Source organism: Carlito syrichta, unplaced genomic scaffold (assembly GCF_000164805.1).
Source record: "Carlito syrichta isolate Samal-C Ts95f unplaced genomic scaffold, Tarsius_syrichta-2.0.1 Scaffold301931, whole genome shotgun sequence".
NCBI lineage: Eukaryota > Metazoa > Chordata > Mammalia > Primates > Tarsiidae > Carlito > Carlito syrichta.
In genome coordinates this window covers 42,768-62,762 of record NW_007246027.1, presented here as the reverse complement: position 1 = coordinate 62,762, position 19,995 = coordinate 42,768, and the positions used below count along the sequence as shown (strand labels likewise).

Here is a 19,995-nt window from a genome sequence, read left to right as displayed (position 1 = left end):
AACAAAAAAAAAAAAAAAAAAAAGAATCTAAACTGGATGCAATGTCTCATGCCTATGATCCTAGCACCTTGGAAGGCTGAGGGGGAAGGATTGCTTGAGTGAGGAATTCGAGACCAACCTGGGCAACACAGTGAGATTTTGTTTCTACAAGAAATCAAAAAATTAGTTGGGCATTGTGGCATGTGTCTGTAGTCCCATCCTCTTGGGATGCTGAGGTGGAAGGACAGCCTGAGCCCAGGAGGTCAGGAATGTGGTGAGCCATGATCATGCCTGGGTGACAGAGTGAAAATATCAACTCAAAAAAGAAAAAAAAAAATTCCCTCTGAAAACTTGGGAGGTTTGCTTTAGATCTTTCATTGAGTGATCCCAAGAAACCTAAATTCAAAGTTCTTTGAAAATGGCAAATATTTGGTTTCTTTCTTAATTCCTTTCCTTCTTAATGTATTTATTTCTTTTTGTAGCTAGAACTCCAGGCACACACCACCATGCCCTGCTAGTTTATTATTATTATTGTTATTTTATTAGTGTTTTTAGTTTTTAGAGATGGGTCTTGAATGTTGTCCTGGCTAGTCTCAAATTCCTGGCCTCAAGTGATCCTCCTGCTTCTGCTTTCAAAGTGCTGCGATTATAGGCATGAACTACCATGTCCATCCCAAACCCTGCATTTCTTACCGATGCTCCAAAACATATCATGTATGAGGTGGTCCCAAGGAAACCTCTTATCTCCTTTCCTCATCCCTTCTACCCTTCAGTGAACATTACTGTGCCCAACAACGTGTCTGCCTGTCTTCTGGCAGGCAACCGGCATGCAACTGCGAGGAAGATGCTGAGAAGGCGTCAGTACTCATGGAGGTCTGTCCGATCAACAGAAACTTCACACAGAATATATAAATCCTCTGGCTGATTCCAGTGTTATTTCAAATCTCCAAGCCATCCGCATCCATAATACATATTTATGGCCTATTGTCTCTGTGCATAGTAACGGCAATTAAATATCACCTTATAAGCCTTCCAAATATGTCAGAAATTATAAGCTACACTGACCACAATAATTGGTTTGCCACTGCAATGCCATCTCCCCCAGGACTGAGAAGCAGCGGAGATTCCATTTGCCTGAAATTAGCACCTGGATGTTTGGGTGAGACAGTGAGGGATCGCTAATCGAACTGAAAATAGAGCCATGTTCAGGAAGCAGAGTGTGCTTGTCCTGCTGGAAAGAGAATGGTGTGGGAAAACAGCTTCTCATCCCTCCTCAGGAGGAGAGAATCACAACTTCACATTATGCCCTGTGCCAGCCATGGGGTGTATTTCTGACTCAGGTACAGAGAGGCCACGTAATGTGAATGAATCTCCACCAGCCCCTGCATTCTTGATAACCCACCAAAGACTCCAGAGCCCAGCAGCTTGGATAGGAGCCACGAAAACATTTACTCAAGGCAACTCATTTCTCTTGTGTGGACAGGATCATTTATATAGTAGACATTTAGAAAAGCTTTGTGAGCACTCAGGGCTGCAAGCTCTCTCAACAAGAGAGCAAAAATTTGTAACAAACACATCCGCATCAACTCATTGCTAGACACTAAGTGCTGTTTAGAAAACAATCTGCCCAGTCCTAAAGCTGGGAGGACAAGGGCTTTTTTGATCACAGACTCCTTGAGAACTTATTGAAAGCCATGGCCCCCTCTCTCTACTCTATTTTTCTCTCTCTCACATGTATATACATGCCCACACGTGTGCACAGGCATGTGTATGCACATGCTCACATGCAGTTTCAGGGCTGGGGGCATCAACCTCCCTGGATTCTACCCATGGGCTTTCCACTCCAGCTGGAGAAGCTACAGTTCGGTCAGCCTGATTTTCAGCAGGCTGCTGCTTCACAATGGGAAAATGGAATTCTTTCCTGTAACCCATGCACTCCCCGGGAATCTTCCAGTGCCTCCATACTCTCTAGTTGGAGAACTGGGTCCAATAATTTTATTTATTTGTTTGTTTGGTTGGTTGGTTATTTTTGAGTTGGAGTCTCACTCCATCACCCAGGCTGGAGCACAATGGCATGCTCACAGCCACAGCAGCCTTGTCTCTCTGGGCTCAGGCAATCCTTCTCTCTCAGCCTCCCAAGTAGCTGGAACTACAGGCATGTGCCACCATGCCTGGCTAATTTTTTTTTATTTACTGTAGAGTTGAGATCTCGCCAAGTTGCCCAGACTGGTCTCGAACTCCTGAGTGCAGACAATCCTCTCGCCTCGGCCTCCCAAAATGCTGGCCTTCCAAAATGATGGGATGAGTACAAACTATGTCTGCTCTCTGATGAGAGAAAGATGGATATGTATGAAGATAAAAGAAGCCCCACATGGAAGACCTCTTTGTATAAAATTATTGGATCCGCCAAGCAGACTCTTTCACACATGATTTACTACGGTGGGACATATTGAGATATTCCATCAACACAGTGATTGGTCATCTATCTACGCTACAAGGCTTTGGGTCTGAAGGGGTAGGGACTGGAAGATGTTTAAGACAGGTCTTCCAGAGAATATAATCTATCAAAGATAAGATGCAGACCACATAACACAAGCTTAGTGTTAGGACTGTATTTATAGTTGTGCTTGTAGAAAATAAATATATTTCTTGCTAGATTTATCTGGCAAGTGGTGACTATGTTTTACTTCAGACCTCCACAGCAAATAGAGCCTCTAACATCATCATTCTAAGAAGCTCTGAAGAATAACATTTTTAAAAATCGGTGTTTATTTCTTACCAGACAGGGCTGTCAAATTTGCATTTTTGATGAAAATTTCAGTTATTCCAAGAGCCTTCAAAACATCTTTTAAATCCACTTCCTGTTCCACTGTGAACCTGGAAAACATAGAGAAAAGTATCTAGTTCCAGTATCTTGTTACCAGGGACAAGGAAAAATGTTAGACATGTGGATTTTAAAAGTCTATGACCTAGAGGGCAAATTATGCTAAAACTGGCTTTTGACTGCAAGCGGCATCCAACTGTGCTTGTAAAAAGAGGGGGTATCAAAGAGAATGACACAACAAAATAGAATTTAAGTTCATAAGTAGGAGTCATGTGATGTAGACACAAGACCGTAAAAAGGGGTTGGAAGAATGGGTTTTGAGATGAAGAATCATTATCGTGGGACCTTGTCTAACGAGTCACTATTATAGATGGAAAGGAGTGTCTATTTGTATTCTAGCAATAATTGGAGTAATCTGAGTAATAGTTTAGTCTTGGCGCCTTGACTATAAATTAGTCAAATCTGGTGTCTTTTTCATTCTAATGTTTGGAGTGTCTAGCATGGGACCACCCACACAGGTTGAAGCGAAATTACATCTAGGTGTTTGTAAGACTTTTTGTTCAAAGTTGAAGACAAGATGTAAATAATCTCCATTTGTCCACTCCTTGTCACTTTTTCTTTATCAAACTATTGAAAACCAGCTATTATTCATGCATTATCTCTTTCCTCTGAATATAGACTGATATTAATGGAAGCAATTGTCCTCTTCCATGTATCAAGGGTTTACCACATTATGGGTATAATGCAAATCCTTTTAGTGTTCGGTATCTTATTTAATCATTTCTATGAAGATCTCAAAGGACCCTACAAAATAGGTCTTATCCTCTCTAGGCTACAGAAGAGCAAACTGAGGTTTAAAAGAGCTAAGTGGGCCAGGTAATCCCAGCACTTTGGAAGGCTGAGGTGGGAGTATCACTTGAGGCCAGAAGTTTGAGACCAGCCTGGGCAACACTGCAAGATCTCATCTCTACAAAAAATAAAAAATAAAAATAAAAACAATAGCTGGATGTAGTGGCACATGTCTGTAGTCTCAGCTACTTGGGAGGCTGAGGTGGAAGGATTACCTAAGCCCAGTAGGTCAAGGCTGTGGTGGCCGTGAGCATGCCACTGCACTCCAGCCAGGGTGACAGAGTGAGACCCCAAATAAAAAAAAAAAAAGAGTGAAGTGACTTTCCCTCCTCAGACACATAACAAGTGGTTGAATAAACCTCTGAACTGTCTGACTGCAAAGCTGTCCATCAGTAGTCTTTGTAATTCCAACAATGGCTTTCTTTTTTTTTAATTTTTAATTTTTAATGTAAAGATGTGGGATACAATTCAAGGTTAGGTATACAATCATTGATCATGCATGTACCCCATCCAACAATGGCTTTCAAAAATAAAACATCAGAGGCAGATTTTACATTTTACCTCATGTAAAAATAAGAAGCCGCAATACTGCTTTTTAAAAGCCAAAGGGCATCCCTGTCTTAATAAAGGTGCACATGTTATTCTGCATTTGCGACCTTCTACCTGAGTTAGTTGAAAAGGCACTGAGGGCACAGGCATAAAGACCTGCTGAGCAAGTGTGAGACATTAAAGGACAAATCCATCCTCCTTGGGAGATCACAACATGTGTAAGCAACTAAAAATCCAGTCAAGCCCTCTGCAGAAAAACCTCAGGAGAAGCGTTCATGTCGAAAAACAAAATCAGATGACTAGTGCATTGTTTTCTTTCTCTCTATTTTAAAGATGTGGGGTACGATTCAGGGTTAGGTACATAAGCGGTCATTATACAGGTAAAGTTTGGGTACCCATATTGATGTTATGTGGCCCCTCCCCTGGCAGTACCCCACTCCTGCCAATTCCTTTCTTAAGTATTATGATAAATGTTCAGGGTCTGCTTACAAGTGAGTGCATATGGTACTCTGATCTTTGTTTCTGTGATAAATCAGAGTCCAGAGTGCTCACCATTACACCATGGAACCCTACAGTCTGTGATAAATCACTGAGTATTATAGACTCTAACTCCACCCAAGTTGCTGCAAAGGTCATCATCTGGTTTTTATGTATGGATGCATAATATTCCATCATGTAAATGTGCTATATTTTCTTTATCCAGTCTACTTTCGACAGGCAGCACTGTGGGTTCTATGTATTTGCTATTTGTATTGTTTTCTTTTACACATAAAACTAAAGTGCTTTATTAACAGGAGATGCTTTCAGAACATAAGATGAAGAACCACTTCACATCCTTTGATTTCCAACCCTCTGATCACAAATGACAGATCTGAGACCAGAAAAGTCAGAGCAGACAGGTGCCACAGCAAGATACCTCTGCATGTATGAAGGTATTCCATACTGATTTTAGAAAAATCTTTTTGTTTCTGTTTTTGTTTTTTTTTTTTTTGAGTTGGAGTCTCACTCTGTCGCCCAGACTGGGAGCAGCCACCGCAGCCTCGCCTACTGGGCTCCGGAGATCCTTTCTCCTCAGCCTTCCAAGTAGCTGGAACTACAGGTGTGCGCTACCATACCTGGCTAGTTTTTGATTTATTGTAGAAATGAGGTCTCACCAAGTTCCTCAGGTAGATCTCGAATCCTCGGGCTCAGGCAATCCACTCACCTCAGCCTCCCAATGTGCGGGATTACAGGCTGAGCCACCAAGCCTGGCTAGAAAAGTCTTTTTATACCTATACCATATCGGTAAAGACTGAAAAGAAAGCGTATACACTGCTGAGGGTAAAATTCAAGAAAGTTGGGTTTAGAAATTCCTATATAGAGAAAAGTATATACAAAACTACCTATAAGATTAACACAAGATAAATACTAAGACTTAAAATGTATGCTAAACAATAATAATATTAATAGTTACATGTTGCTTACTCTGTGCCAGTCTTATTCTAAAGCATTTTTGAGATAGTTTACATAAATATTTTATATACTAAAGAAATGATTTTTGCTACCATGAAGAAATGGAAAGATCTGGCAGTCATTTAAATTTTAGAGATATATAACTGTGTACAGATCTTTTGGTTTTTCATTGGATTTGGTGATATCACATGAGTAGGGCAATCTTACCTTTTCTTGAATAGATTCTTGTATTTTGGATAAAAATACATTTCAATTCAGCATTGGATTTATTGTTCGGGGGAAAAATTTCAAACATACAAAAGACATTCCTTCTTCAACACACACCCCGGACACCATCAGCCTCTTGAGGACAGCATTTCAAAGGTGTCAGTATAAATCCTAGTATCTTAGAAAGTAGGACATCTGGTATCTCATCAAGTAGGACAAGAATGTGGTCAAATTACAGAAATGCAAAGTTGCATTTTCAGTGTCATATTTCTCTAGGAATAAAACAATGCAAACTTTTAAGATGGTTACTTGAGTAAACCATGAACCCAGCTATTAAGAACATGTTGGCCAGGTGCAGTGGCTCAGCCTGTTATCTCAGCACTTTGGGAGGCCGAGGCAAGAGGATTGCCTGAGCCCGGGGGGGCTGGGACCAGCCTGGGCAACTTGGTAAGACCCCGTCTCTACAATAAATCACAAAAACTAGCCGGGCATGGTAGTGTGCATCTGTAGTTCCAGCTACTTGGAAGGCTGAGGTGGAAGGATCACCTGAGCCCAGCGGGTCAAGGCTGCGTTGGCTGTGAGCATGACACTGCACTCCAGCCTGGGCGACAAGAGTGAGACTCAGACTCGAAAAAAAGAATATGTCTACCGTTGCTCAAACTGGGTCACACACATCACTCCCCTTCCCGATGTGGCAAGGGGGAGAGGGCGGGGAGCCCCACGGATGCCTGCAGCCCAGACGTGTCTGAGAACAGTCACCCTGGCACAAAGGGAGCTGAGTGGCTCTTTTCTGGCTCTGCAGCCTCCCGGTCTCTGCACGCCACATGCAGGGGGAGTTCATGCAACTCCTGGAAAAACGGCACACAGTGATGAGCTGGGCCCATGGGTGACAGGCACTGGCACGGGCAGGTGGCCAAGCTGGTTCACAAGTGAGGAGTGTCTCTGAGAAAATGGAAATTTAATTTCCTTCTGCTGCCACATTTAACTTTGCAGAGAACGGGACCCGGAGGCCACATTTTCTGGGGAATATGGCTGAAATAGGATATGAGATACTCATTAAACATTCATCTAGAATTCTGTTAAAATACTCCTAAATAACCTTGCATCATCATAAAACTGAAGCATTTAGCGAGAGAAGCATTAACACTGCACTGAATTTCTCATGTTATCAAGGGGAATTTCCTACAAAATGCAGGGAAAAATACAAGAGTAAGGATGAAAGCTCACCAGATGGGGTCAACAAGAACTAAATATTTTACAAGTTTAGGCCTAATTTAGACAGCAATTTAAATTTGAGTATTAATGAACAAAAGGACATTGTTTTGTGGAGTTAAGATACATTTTTATACATTAAGTATGTAAAAGTCACCCGGTGCGGTGGCTCAGTCTGTCATCCCAGCACTTTGGGAGGCCAAGGCGAGAGGATGGCCTGAGTGTGGGGGTTCGAGACCAGCCTGGGCAACTTGGTGAGACCTTGTCTCTACAGTAAATCACAAAAACTAGCCAGGCATGGTGGCGTGTCTATATAATTCCAGCTACTTGGAAGGCTGAGGCGGAAGGATCGCCTGAGCCCAGCAGGTACAGGCTGTGGTGGCTGTGAGTGTGCCACTGCATTCACTCCAGCCTGGGGGACAAGAGTGAGACTCCAACTCAAAAATAAAAAGTATGTAAAAGTCAATTATCATATATTTTAAAAACCCTTGGCTTTTCTAGGTCTTCACAAACTAGCTCTTCTTGATAATAGACTTAGGGTGGAATCTTTCTACATAAATGTCTTGCCATGGAAAGTGATGTATGCTAAATATCTTGGCCAAAAAGAAAAGAATCTGCCATTTGGGTTATGGTTGCCTTAACCTTTAGATGCCTACTAAGAAATATATGGCTATATATTATGTGTGGTTATATATTATAAGTAAATAACATGACATAATGCCAGATAACTAATATATAATATAACATATTATGTATTATGAATATACTATATAACATGATGTTCTATCCAAAAATATCTACAGTTCCAAATAGATCTTTTACTAACATAAGCAAACTATCAGCTGAGTTTTTAGAAAAATAGGTATTATATAAGACGTAACTCTTAAATGACAATTCCTAAAATTAGAATAACTATGAATGAGTTAATGAGTTTTTCATAATTCAGCTTTGACACTAAAAGTTTGTTTATTACTTTTAATGTTTAGTAATCATATCTGAACACTTTCTTAATCTGGAATGAGTGTTAAAACTGTACTTCCATGTACACATACACAAGTATGCTTTCTGTTTATCAGTTTGTCTTGTTTTCCAGGCTAACATTTACACATTAAGAAACATGGTGCATGTGTCCACTGACTTGGATCCCCTACTTGGAGTTAAGATATTCAAGGTCAGAGTAAACATCTTCAGTTTGGTTTCATTTTACAAACACTTATTGGGTTTTTTTTTAAATAGGGGAGAGAACTGACTCTACCCTAGAAGAACTTAGAAACAAAAGGAGACCTTCAGAAAGGTAATGTTGTTATGGGATGGTAGCAAGTAGAAATGGGGGGTGTACGGAGAGTCAAAGGTGAGGTACACTGCTCCCTGGGCAACGCAGGGAAGGCCTGCTAGAGGGACTGGGGCCAGAGTTGTATCCTGAAGGTGACAGAACACCACGGGCCAAAAAATGTGGGGGGCATCATCGGCCAACACCAGAGCAGTAATGGAGATTTGGAGGCATGAAAGATGCCCCGAAGGCTAAAGAACACCATGGTCAAGAAGCGGGAGGGACATCATCGGCCCATGTCAGAGCAAAAATGAAAACTCGGAGGCATGATCGATACTTCGAAGGGTAAAGAACACCGTAAGCCAAGAAATGTGCAGGGGCATCGTAGGTCCCTGCAAGAGCTCACATGGAACCTCGGAGACATGGAAGATACCCCGAAGGCTAAGGAGCACCAGGAAACGTAGGGGGCACTGTTGGCCAAGCAAGAGCACAAGTGTGGACTCAGAGGCTTGAGGAGAGCAGGATGCGTTCAGCGTAACCACGAACCTAGGGACAGAACATGCCATGACACGGCTGATGGGGTGAGGGCCAAGCTGAGTTGAGGACACGGAGGGCAGGTAGAACATGAAAGGCTCCACATGGGTTTCGTTCCTCCCACCGCAGGGAGGATGCTGCACAGAGATGCACATCCCTGCCGTGGACAAGGGATCTCAGCACCTGGACGTGATGCACCTGCTTCTCCCCCAGCAGTGTCAGAGGTGGTCCTCTCTCCAGCTGCGATCAACTCAAACATGAATGAAGCACAGAGGACTGTCAAGGTGAGTGATTTCCACAGACAACAGACCGAGCAATCGTCTAAAGCAAAGCTAAGGGCACCAAATGCCGTCTGCAGCAAGTTCTTGGGAGATGGCACTTAACGAAGCCGTGAGTGAGCATGTGGCTCAGGCAGGGCCACATGGGCCATGAAAGGAAGAGAGCGCACAAGACACCATCGTGCACAAGCAGCTCCCAAGGCTTTTCCAGCTGAGCCCTCCGTCCACGCTGCCGGCGGGGTCACACAGAGCCTCTCACCTGGGCAGGTACACTTCCACTTTCTGCTTCTTCACAGAGCGCGCCCACTCCTCTATCAGCTGCGCCTTGACCAGGGGCTCCAGCGTGGCCAGAGGGACCTCCTGCCGCGACAGGACCAGCATCATGCTGAGGTCCTCACCCTCGTAGGGGATCTCCAGGACTTGGTAGATTCCGCCGGCTTCGTTGGAGCCATCACTAAACTCCCCTGAATGGGAAAGAAAGACCCAGAAGCCTCAAATTCAAGATTTGAAAAAGGCTCACATTTGTCATGAGTTTCTTCCAGAACAGTGTGTAGACTCTAGAAAATCCAGGCACTGGAGGGAAGGAGGGCTTACTGGAAAACAGGCCCTGATTCAAATGAACCCTCACCGAATTTATTTCATTTTAGGATCCACAGAATTATTTCACATTTGTCATAGCACGTTCTCTAGACTCACTCCTTATTTTTAAATGAGATAATTCGTTATATTTAAAGGGTGTTATTAGAAACAATGAATAGTCCCAGTTAGAAAAGTAAAGTCCTAGCTCCAAGCTGGATGTCAGTCCCATTTACTGACATCCACCTGGTTTATAAGAAGGGGAAAACGTGACCATGTAACACCTGGACCTCTCTCATCGCCATAAATAAAAATCTGAGGCAGAGTGCACAGCCAAGATGAAGTCTGAGCATTCTACAACAGTTTATAGTGTATTTGTGGCGATTATGGTTTCCGCATTAGGTAAATGAGGTCATTGGTTTTGTGCTCTGTGAAGTTAGCCAAATTAGCTAGGCTGGTACAACAACATAAAAAGCCTTTAAAGCAAATTGTTCTGCCATTACTTTAAATGTTTTCTCACTTTCAACAATAAGTATAATGTTTTTGCCGTGAATATTTTCCTAAAACCGATCAAGGTCCTTTAGATCAAAATGAAAAACATTTTGGTTTCCATGCAAATGGGCATTTTATTTTCTTATTTTGACTGTTAACTTGATTAGTTGCGATTATGGCCTTTTAATAGTGTGATACCCTTTAAAATAGAACATACTACTAGTTCTAAGATATACTTGACTTAAAATTACCTTTCTGTTTATGACTTAAGTTATTACAATTCAGAATACTGAATAGAAGAAGAAATAATAATGCCTTCGGCTTCTGAGGAACCCAATGAAACATCTTTGAAAATAATGTCTAGGATAAGAAGCCATATCAGTAATTATACACTCTCATCAGTGAAACTATGAAAGGATAATTACGTCTGACCATACACACGCATCTGTAATCAAAATTTTAAAGGGAAAAGAAGTCCTTGCATAAGAAGAATGTTTGTAATTTAAAAAGTGGTGTGAGGTCCAAATCCAGTGCTTGGAGGAACACGGAGTTCACAAAATCCATCCCACAGACAGTGGCTTTCTGGAATCAGGAAGTTTTCACACAACGTCAGGTATTTTCAGGAGAATGAAACCACTCCACAGGTGTGATCAACTGTATATATTTAAAAATATATTGGAAAACTGTCAATGCCTATAATATTCACTCAGAATCTAATTAGAGGCCTTTCAAACTAGAGTCAGAGAAATTGAATTGTAGCTCAGATTAGACTGACAAAGAGCCTGGGTAATAAACAGTTCATGGTCTTTCTTAGAAATGTGTTGACATACTGCAAAAGAGAAAAAAAGCCCCAAGTCTCACCATAATAAAACTCTCCTTGCTGATACATCATTGGAATCTGGATTTCACTTTCATCATCTTTAGTGAAAGAGAAGGTTCTGGTGTTCTCAGGTCTAAACTGCGACTTCCAGTTCCCCTTGAAATAGAGAGCATTGACGAGGACCAGATGAGTGGTGGCGTCAAAATCCCTGGGGGACACCAAACCCTTCAGCATATCTGTTGAGGAAAAAACGGAGTGGCTGAGTCCACATGAAACTTGAAGGTGAAGGGGGCCAAAAGATGATCAAACCATCGTCGGATACAGTGGCCCAGAGAAACTATAGGCCAGGTTGATCATAAAAATAAAAAACTTACTTTCAAAGGGAAAAGAGTTAGACACACATACACACGCATATACAAGCAATTATATGAGGGAGGGCCCAAAAAACCGTAACTTATTTATAAAAATTGTGTATTTATTCTTTCATGTTTGAACTTCAGTCACATTCAAAGAACTCTTCGCTGATGCCATACGCCTATTGTGACGCTTTTTTCACTGCTCAAAACAATTTTTGAACTCATCAATTCGGATGCCTTTTGGTGCATCTGCCGTTTTTTGTTTCACCTCTTCCCCATCAGCAAAACGTTTCCTTTTGAGAACTTTTTTCATCCCAGGAGACAAACAAAAAAATAGTCGCCTGGGTTGAGACTGGATGAATAGGGGGGGTGGGGCACAGGAGTCATGCTGTTTGGGTCAAAAATGGCTTACCACTCAGCATGATGTAGACAGGTGCATTTGTAAATCACGCATCTTGAAATGGGCAAATGCACTGAAAGAGTCTCAAAAAAAAAATCACTGAAGCTGAATGCAGTCACAACCACGCTAGCTGGTACACAGTTGCTGATGTTCGGAGAACACTTACCTAGTGGGGAAAGCCTGTGCTACAAAGGGCCTGTCCTCCAAAAGAAATTCCGGGTTTTTGGGGGGTCCCCCTTCTATAATTAGCAATTAAGGGCATTCAAAACACCCACACCACCTACAATAATACCAGTAACATCTTGACACACAAACTACAGGCTCACAGACCCTGGAATCCTAAGCCTTACCACTTCCTAGTTGCAATAACGCATGCAAAACTCTTTCCATAGAGTAAGCACTCACCAACTGTTTCCAAGTTTGTTTTTGAACATGCACATGGTTACACGTTGTCCAATTTAAACTTTTCTCCAGGTACACTAGACATCAGCCTACCCACACAACAACTGCCTCTGACTAGGCGAAGTTAGAAGAGTGAAAGCCAGACTTAACTCACAGTGTGTTACTGGCAATTATGGGAAATGTTCCTTCCAAAACCATTTGAGAAGATACTGGGTCTTGGCTGTCTGCTGAAAGTGTCTAAAGGAGTCTGCAAACAGACTTTGATAATGCAATCTATTTCATCATTCTTGATTCTTCTTTGAATGTTAAAAACTAAATGGAGCCGGGCTCGGTGGCTCAGCCTGTAGTCCCGCGCCTTTGGGAGGCTGAGGTGAGTGGATCGCCGGAGCCCGCGGGTTCAAGACCTGCCTGGGCAGCAAGACCTCATCTCTACAATAAATCAAAAAATCAGCCGGTCGTGGTCGCGCATGCCTGTAATTCCGGTTACTCGGAAGGCTGAGGCGGAAGGATCGCCCGAGCCCAGCGGGTCGAGGCTGCGGTGGCCGGGAGCAGCCACTGCACTCCAGTCTGGGCGACAGAGTGAGACTCCAACTCAAAAAAAACCAAAAAAACTAAATGTAAATTTCTTTTATCCTAAATTTTAATCTCTTCTTCAGGTGAAAGGTGCTTGAGTGTCTTGGGGAATGAAGGACACTGAGTATCTGCTCAGGTTTTTTGTTATTGTTGTTGCGATACAAAGTTCTAGATGAACATTATTTACGTGGTTTTGAAAATATGGCTTCATTTAACAAATAGTTATCGTAATCTACTTTTTTTTTTTTGAATTGGAGTCTCACTCTCTCACTCAGACTGGAGTGCAGTGGCCACTCCCGGCCACCGCAGCCTCGACCTGCTGGGCTCCGGCGATCCTTCCGCCTCAGCCTTCCCAGTAGCTGGAATTACAGGCACGCGCTACCACACCCGGCTGATTTTTTGATTTATTGTAGAGATGAGGTCTTGCCTGCCCGGGCGGGTCTTGAACCCGCGGGCTCAGGCAATCCACTCACCTCAGCCTCCCAAAGACACGGGATTACAGGCTGAGCCACTGAGCCCGGCTCGTAATCTATTTTAAATTTATCTTCATTTTTTATATTTCAGTTTCAATTATTTAGCTGGTATTGAAAAATAAAATGCTAAAGTATGAAATATTTAGAAACCTTAAACATTTAAAAAATATTAAACAAAAATAAAGTTTACAATAAATGCATCTCCTTCTAATTTTTCTCCATATGTTTGGACTTAAAATGAGCTTCTCTTTTCAAAATAAATCCTATACACATTTTCTAAATTACCAATCAAGTTATGTGGTCCAAAAGCCAACCAACATCTTTAAACTTTGATATTTAGCCCTCTCTTATTCTAGTTCCTTCCTTCTCTCCTCCCCTCCCATCTTTCCTTTCTTCTTTCCTCCCTCTCTCTCTTTCTTCCTTCCTGGACAAGGTCTCACTCTATTGCCTAGGCTGGAGTGCAATAGTGCAATCATAGCTCAATGCAGCCTTGAACTCTTGGGCTCAAGTGATCCTTTGACTTCAGTCTCCTCTACAGGTATGTGACAGCCCATTTTTTCCATTAAAAACAATTTTTTTAGAGACAGAGTCTCACTATATTGCCCAGGCTGGCCTCAAACTCCTGGTGTCAAGCGATCCTCCCACCTTGGCCTCCCAAAGTGCTGGGATTACAGGTGTGAGCCACCGCACCTGGTCCTCTCGATTTTAATTGTATTGTTAAGAGGGCACCAACTGCCATTCTATCTAGTGACTAGTTTATCAAATAGTCAACACAAGCAAAATTCCATAAAGTAGTTGAGATTACTCTACAGAGAAAACCCATCAACCAGACAGCACAGATTTCAGCGTGTCCATGCCAAACTCTACACATGCCAAATGATTTAACTTCTTTCTCGAATGCTCACTCATAAACAGTGTTTCTAAAATAGGCCATAATCTATACAAAATAATCATTAGATACCCAACTAAATGCAACATGACATTCCAAACACAACAGGAGTGAGGGGACAAGCACTTTGAGAAGCAAAAGACAGCCAACACCAAGCTACTCAAGAGCGGGGAGCCAGCGACGTACTGCTTGTGTTATTTTCCACCCACTGGTTGATGCGGTCGGCCACGGCCACGTTGTGGCTGAAGTCCACATGATTGACTTCGGCATGAAAGTATTTTTTCAGCATTTGCAAAAACTCCTCGTTGATGTGAAATCCATTTTGCACAAAGAGGGAATTGGCAATTTTCATCACATACTGGCTCTCTTTAGCAGCTAACATGTTAGAAAAATCCTCCAAGAAAGAGAATTCTTCACCTGCAAGATGACAGGGGACAAGTCTGTTGGTGGAACGAACATGGTGAGAGAGAGAAGAGAGGTCAGCTTTAAATCACAGCCAGTGAGAGGAACAGACGAGCTGTAGAAGGCACCGGGCTCCTCTGTCCACACTGACACAGTCCCATGCTTGTACGATTTCTACATATCCAAACTAACTTTTCACAGGTTACAGTGATCGACCAGTAGCTATTTTTTTACTTCATTGTTATCTTGCTAGAATCTATAGAGATTTTTAAAATTTGTTTTCTTTCAAATTACTCAGGTTACTTTTATGAAGCTATCTTATTCTGTAACTATCAGAAAGACAAAAAATTATCTGGTTTAAAATTTAAGATATTCCTCTAACTTTTACTCAGACCTTTAAGAAAATCCTCATAACTAGAAAATATATTAGAAATTGTCTTAGTGTTTAACTTTTTAAATGACTTAATCATGTATACTAGGAGCATTAAAATAGAAATCCTACATCATATTAAAGTGGTTACAAAATGCCATTTGGCTAGCACTTTCCCACAATACATATACTTTTTATAATGAGATAACATTCCAAAAATGTTATCAGATGCTATTTAAGCAAGGAGGATACGATTGACTTTAAGTGAACATGTCTGATATTCTTTGAGAATCACGCTGCTTTTCTTTGCAGCACTCATCAGAGCTGCAATTTCTCATTTATGTGTGTGATAACTGATTAACATATGTCTCTTCCTCTAATCTGAGAACTGCAGTATAACGTTTGCTTTAATTTATCACAATGGAGTTTGTTTAAATAATACTAATTTTTTAAAGATGCAATTTCCTTAGATTGACCCAGCCAAAAATGGAGACAGGAATTAATGCCTTTCTTGGGTTTCCTACCCTTCTCCTGGCCTCGCCATCTCAGTGAGATCATTTCTTCCTCTGTGTAAATATGGATGCATCTGGGATAAGAAGACAACATAACTGAGTTCAAAGTCAGAGTCGCAAGTCTTAAGAAACCAGACCCAAGCACACGTACCACTTTTCAGACTGTCGTAACCCATGGAATGGCGTATTTCCTTCTGGGTAGACCCTTGGGCTCCAAGTTCCATCATTCCCATCGCAAGAGCAATACTCAGGGGAGAGAAGAAGATGTTTTCATCTTCCGCAGTGGCTCTTAGACGGTTATACGTGTTCACTGACAAGTCAGCGAGGGTTTCATCAGGAAGCACGGCCCCTAAAGCCACACTGTGCAGAACCAGCAAACAGAAGAGTCCGAGGAAAGCCATATTGGAATCGTCTCGAGCCTGTAACCCAAAAATTTACATGTTAGCTACTAATTATGTCAGAGAAGTAGAGTGAAAGGTAAAAATATAGAGAATTATTTCTTGGAAAGTTGTCAAGCAAACCAAAGGAATGTTGTATCTCTATGACAAAAGGCTTATTAAAGGATGTGTCAGAAGGTTCTACTTTCAAAAAGTCAATTAACAGCCAGATGAACAAATAACCCTGCTACATCCTGAGGCTGCCCCAGGAACAAGATAGCCATGGTCCCCAGCTTCACGGGGTTAAGTCCAGTTTCACATATGACAAGTGATCACCAGTCATGTTTGGTAAAGCAAACTTATTTCTGCTTCATAGCCTCACCCCATGAATTGGACCATGATCTTGAATGACTTTCTCTAGCTCCCACTACCCCAGAATAATGAAAACCAAAAGACAAATTCAGGCAAACGAGCATAGTCAAGCACGTGAAAACGCCGCTCTACCCATCTACTGTGATTTATAAAGTGAATCCACCTTGCAGGTGGGTGCCAACCCGTGAGCAGATCAGATGCACCGCTGACACCCAGCAGTCTAGCCTGCAGAGCCCCCGGGAAGCTGTCACCCGGAGCACATCCTTGGGTTGATCCTTCCTCATATACTGGGCCCTGTAAGGTGCTGCTCCTGGTGACAATCCTTGGGCAGGGAGGATGCCCCTACCCCCCACCAATGTTGAGGATGAGGCTGGATTCTTGCTATCATATGGCCCGTGGATAGGCAAGCTCACCTGACCACGTCAGTGCACATCAACACACCGGTGACCTGATTCACAAGACATTCCTCAGTCAGGCTCCTCTGGTTCTTAAACCAAACTGAGAAGGCATCAAGGCCACACTTTCTGCCGGAGGAGAAGACAGCCATGGTGCCCAGATGTCTCTAGATTATATCTTGTCCCCGGCGTGCCAGGACCCCAGCAGGCCCACCTCCCACAGGCTGCCTGGCCCGTATGCCCAGGGACAGGAGGTCGCCTCGTCTTTTATTCTCCACTGTGTCACGGCAGGCATCCGATGGCTAAGCTGCTTATTCAGGTAGTTAAGTAACTTACTCGTTCTCGGTCATTTAAAAAAAACTCACTGAAGCAAGACGTAAGGTGATACTGACACACTCAAACACACTCGCAAAACTGTATTTTAAGGAGGGCTGAGCCTCAACAGTGCCCGTTATCAGTGAATAGAGTGGTATGCATTTGGCTGGAGAGCAGTGGTGCCAGCAGGGCTGGAGTCAGAAGAAACCATCAGTCCTGTAGCATCCGTCACTGCAGTATCAGAGAGAAACCTGGTGATGGTGAGTCCTGGGCAGGTTAAGGTGACAAGCGTCGTTTTCCATCTGGAAAGATCCGAGGTCCCCTGCCCCTCCCCACCTCCCTGCATCTGTACGAAAGTGTAAATAATCCTTCCTGTAGAGTCCATGTGTGTGAACACAGACTCTCACGGGTGTCACTGCTCACAGGGGATGACTTCAGACAGGTGCCGTCACACACGCACGGCAACAAAGCATGCGCCAAGAGCCTGTGCCAAGAGCCCTGCCATCCATGACTTCAGCCACTACCAGGAGGCCGTGGCGCTTTCCTCACGTGTCTGTGGTGACGTGGGTGTCAACAAACCCCTGCATGGCCAGTCGGATGAGAGTCTAGCACATAAAATGATGTGCAGGACATGTACTTGGCAGTGGTGACAAATGGCTACCGGTTTATGTCTTCACTACTTCACTAGACTACCCTTTTTCTCCTTGTTTTAAGATGTGCTTCTTCTCCTTGTAAAGCAAAGTGGACTGCAAACAGCCTCAGGCAGGCCCTTCAGGAGGTATTCCAGAAGAAGGCATTGTCATCGCAGGAGATGACAGCTCCGTGTATGTGGTAGGTTATCCTAAAGACCTCTCAGTGGGACAAGATGTGGGAGTGGAAGGTGGTGATGTTGGTGACCCTGGCCCTATGTAGGTGCAGGCTAATGCGTGTGTTGGTGTCTCAATTTTTAACAAAAATATTTAACAATTAAAAAATAAATAATCTATCTTCCACACCTGAGATGAAAAAAATAAAAAAATAAAGCTCACAGAATAAGGATCTAAAGAAAAAAGATTTATTTTGTACAGCGGCTGTAGAATGCATTTATGTATTATTACAAAAGGGTCAAAAAGTTGTTTTAAAAATGTAAAAGTCGCCGGGCTTGGTGGCTCAGCCTGTAATCCCGCGCCTTTGGGAGGCTGAGGTGAGTGGATTGCCTGAGCCCGTGGGTTCGAGACCCGCCTGGGCAGCGAGACCTCATCTCTACAATAAATCAAAAAATCAGCCGGGCATGGTAGTGCGTGCCTGTATTTCCAGCTACTTGGAAGACTGAGGCAGAAGGATCACCTGAGCCCTGCAGGTCAATGCTGGGGTGGCCGTGAGCATACGTGCCACTGCACTCCAGCCTGGGTGAGAGAGTGAGACTCCAACTCAAAAAAAAAAAAAAAAAGTAAAAGTTTAGAAAGTAAAAATGCTACAGCAATCTAAGGTTAATTTATTACTGAAGAAATAAAATACTTTCCACGAAATTTAGTGTAGCCTAAGTGTTCAGTGTTTCTAGCGTCTACAGTAGGGGACAGTGGTGTCCCAGGCCTTCATATTCATGTACTACTCACTCACTGTGTCATCCAGAGCACCTTCCAGTCCTGCAATCTATTCGTGCTAAGTGCCCAACGTAGCTATACCATCCTTTAAGTCTTCTGACTGTGCCTTTTGCAGGTTTAGACACACACACACTGCCATTGTGTTACAACTGCCTGTGGCATTCAGTACAGTAATATGCTGTATTGGTTTGTAGCCTAGGAGTAGGGTAGACCATCTAAGTTTCTGAAACTCACTCTGTGATATTCACACAAGGATGAACTCACCTGATGGCTCATTTCCCCAAATGTATCCCCGTCATCAAGCAATGCACAACTGCATAAAACCAAGACATTAAATTCACCATATGATAGCTGTATCTGTCAGCCAATAGCACAACCATTTGAAAACCACTGCATTTAACATGAGTGTCAAATTTTACACTAGTACAAGTATTTTATTCACATAAAACAAAAACCAACCTATTGCCAATAAGCATTCCAGAAAAAAAAGGCTAAGTCCACCACATTCTCATGCATTTTTACTTACAAATCAATGTACCATGAGATGCTATTAATAATAATTGCTTACGTTTGTCGAGTACTTTTAACAAGTATATTATTTAAGCTTTGCAAACACCCTATCGTAGGGGCTCTTATTGTCCTCTTTTATAAATGTAAAGGCAACCTTACAGAGGTTACGGACTTGCCCAAAGTCTAATAGGAAGTGTCAGAGCCAGGGCTACAGTTCAAGGCATCTTGACAGGGCTGTAACCACTAAACAATACTGTCTCTCCAGTCTTTGGACTTGGGCGACAGACTTGGATGTAAGCCATGGGTCTGATATCGCATAGTCTGACCTCAGCTTTGGCTTCCCCATCATTCATGAAATGAAGGCCCTTATCTCTACTCTGCAAAATTACTAAAGAAAGAAATGGGAGAGTGTGTATGAGGCGCTCATTTTAAGCTCCGAGTGATATTGACAGAGAATGTTATTATAAGAAAAAAAATGTTTCTTTGATGCCTGCCAGCACTTTGAATTCAAGGTGGCCCAAACAGGACTCCTTATCCATCAAACCCATTGTTTTTTCTTCAAACACCAAGGTATCCAAGTTCGTTCCATCTTTTCCCTCCTGTTTAACTGTCAACTCTTATTCCACACTGCATCCCTGGAATCTCTCCTCGCCATCATCCAGTCATTCCAAGGCCAATCCCACAGCCACAATGGTGGCTCTTCCTCCTGCCATGTTCTCCAGTTTAGGTCCCCACACACTCTCTGAGGTCCTGCCCTCTTACATCTGGCACGGGCTGAGCCTTCAGATCAACTATCTTGATGTACACACGACCGGGTGATTCCATCTCCACAAACTCTCTTTCAGCCTGGACCTGCAGCCCCAGTCTTTCATCTTGGACACAATCCTCTGCATACGCCCTGGCATGACTCTCTCCCATCCGCCCCTCCATGGACCCCACAACTCCAGGCAAACTCCCTTTTGCAACGCACGCCCCGGCATCTCTCTCTCCTGCTGCTGACGTGTGTGGCTCCCTTTCTGAAATG

General features: G+C 42.9%; 1 protein-coding gene across 2 annotated transcripts in view; it reads right to left on the bottom strand.

Moving 5' to 3' along the window:
- Window positions 1-19,995, bottom strand: part of SERPINI1 (serpin family I member 1) — a 70,849-nt gene that overhangs the window by 19,091 nt on the left and 31,763 nt on the right. The window contains exons 3-7 of one of the 2 annotated variants that reach the window (XM_008055709.2): window positions 15,571-15,838; window positions 14,322-14,552; window positions 11,084-11,278; window positions 9,414-9,618; window positions 2,759-2,856 (exon numbers count right to left, since the gene is read on the bottom strand). In XM_008055709.2, the coding sequence (XP_008053900.1) occupies window positions 2,759-2,856; window positions 9,414-9,618; window positions 11,084-11,278; window positions 14,322-14,552; window positions 15,571-15,820 (979 nt within the window). In that variant the 5' untranslated portion in view covers window positions 15,821-15,838. Of the gene's footprint in view, window positions 1-2,758; window positions 2,857-9,413; window positions 9,619-11,083; window positions 11,279-14,321; window positions 14,553-15,570; window positions 15,843-19,995 lie in introns of those variants that run through there. The other variant, XM_021711209.1, reaches the window with a different exon arrangement.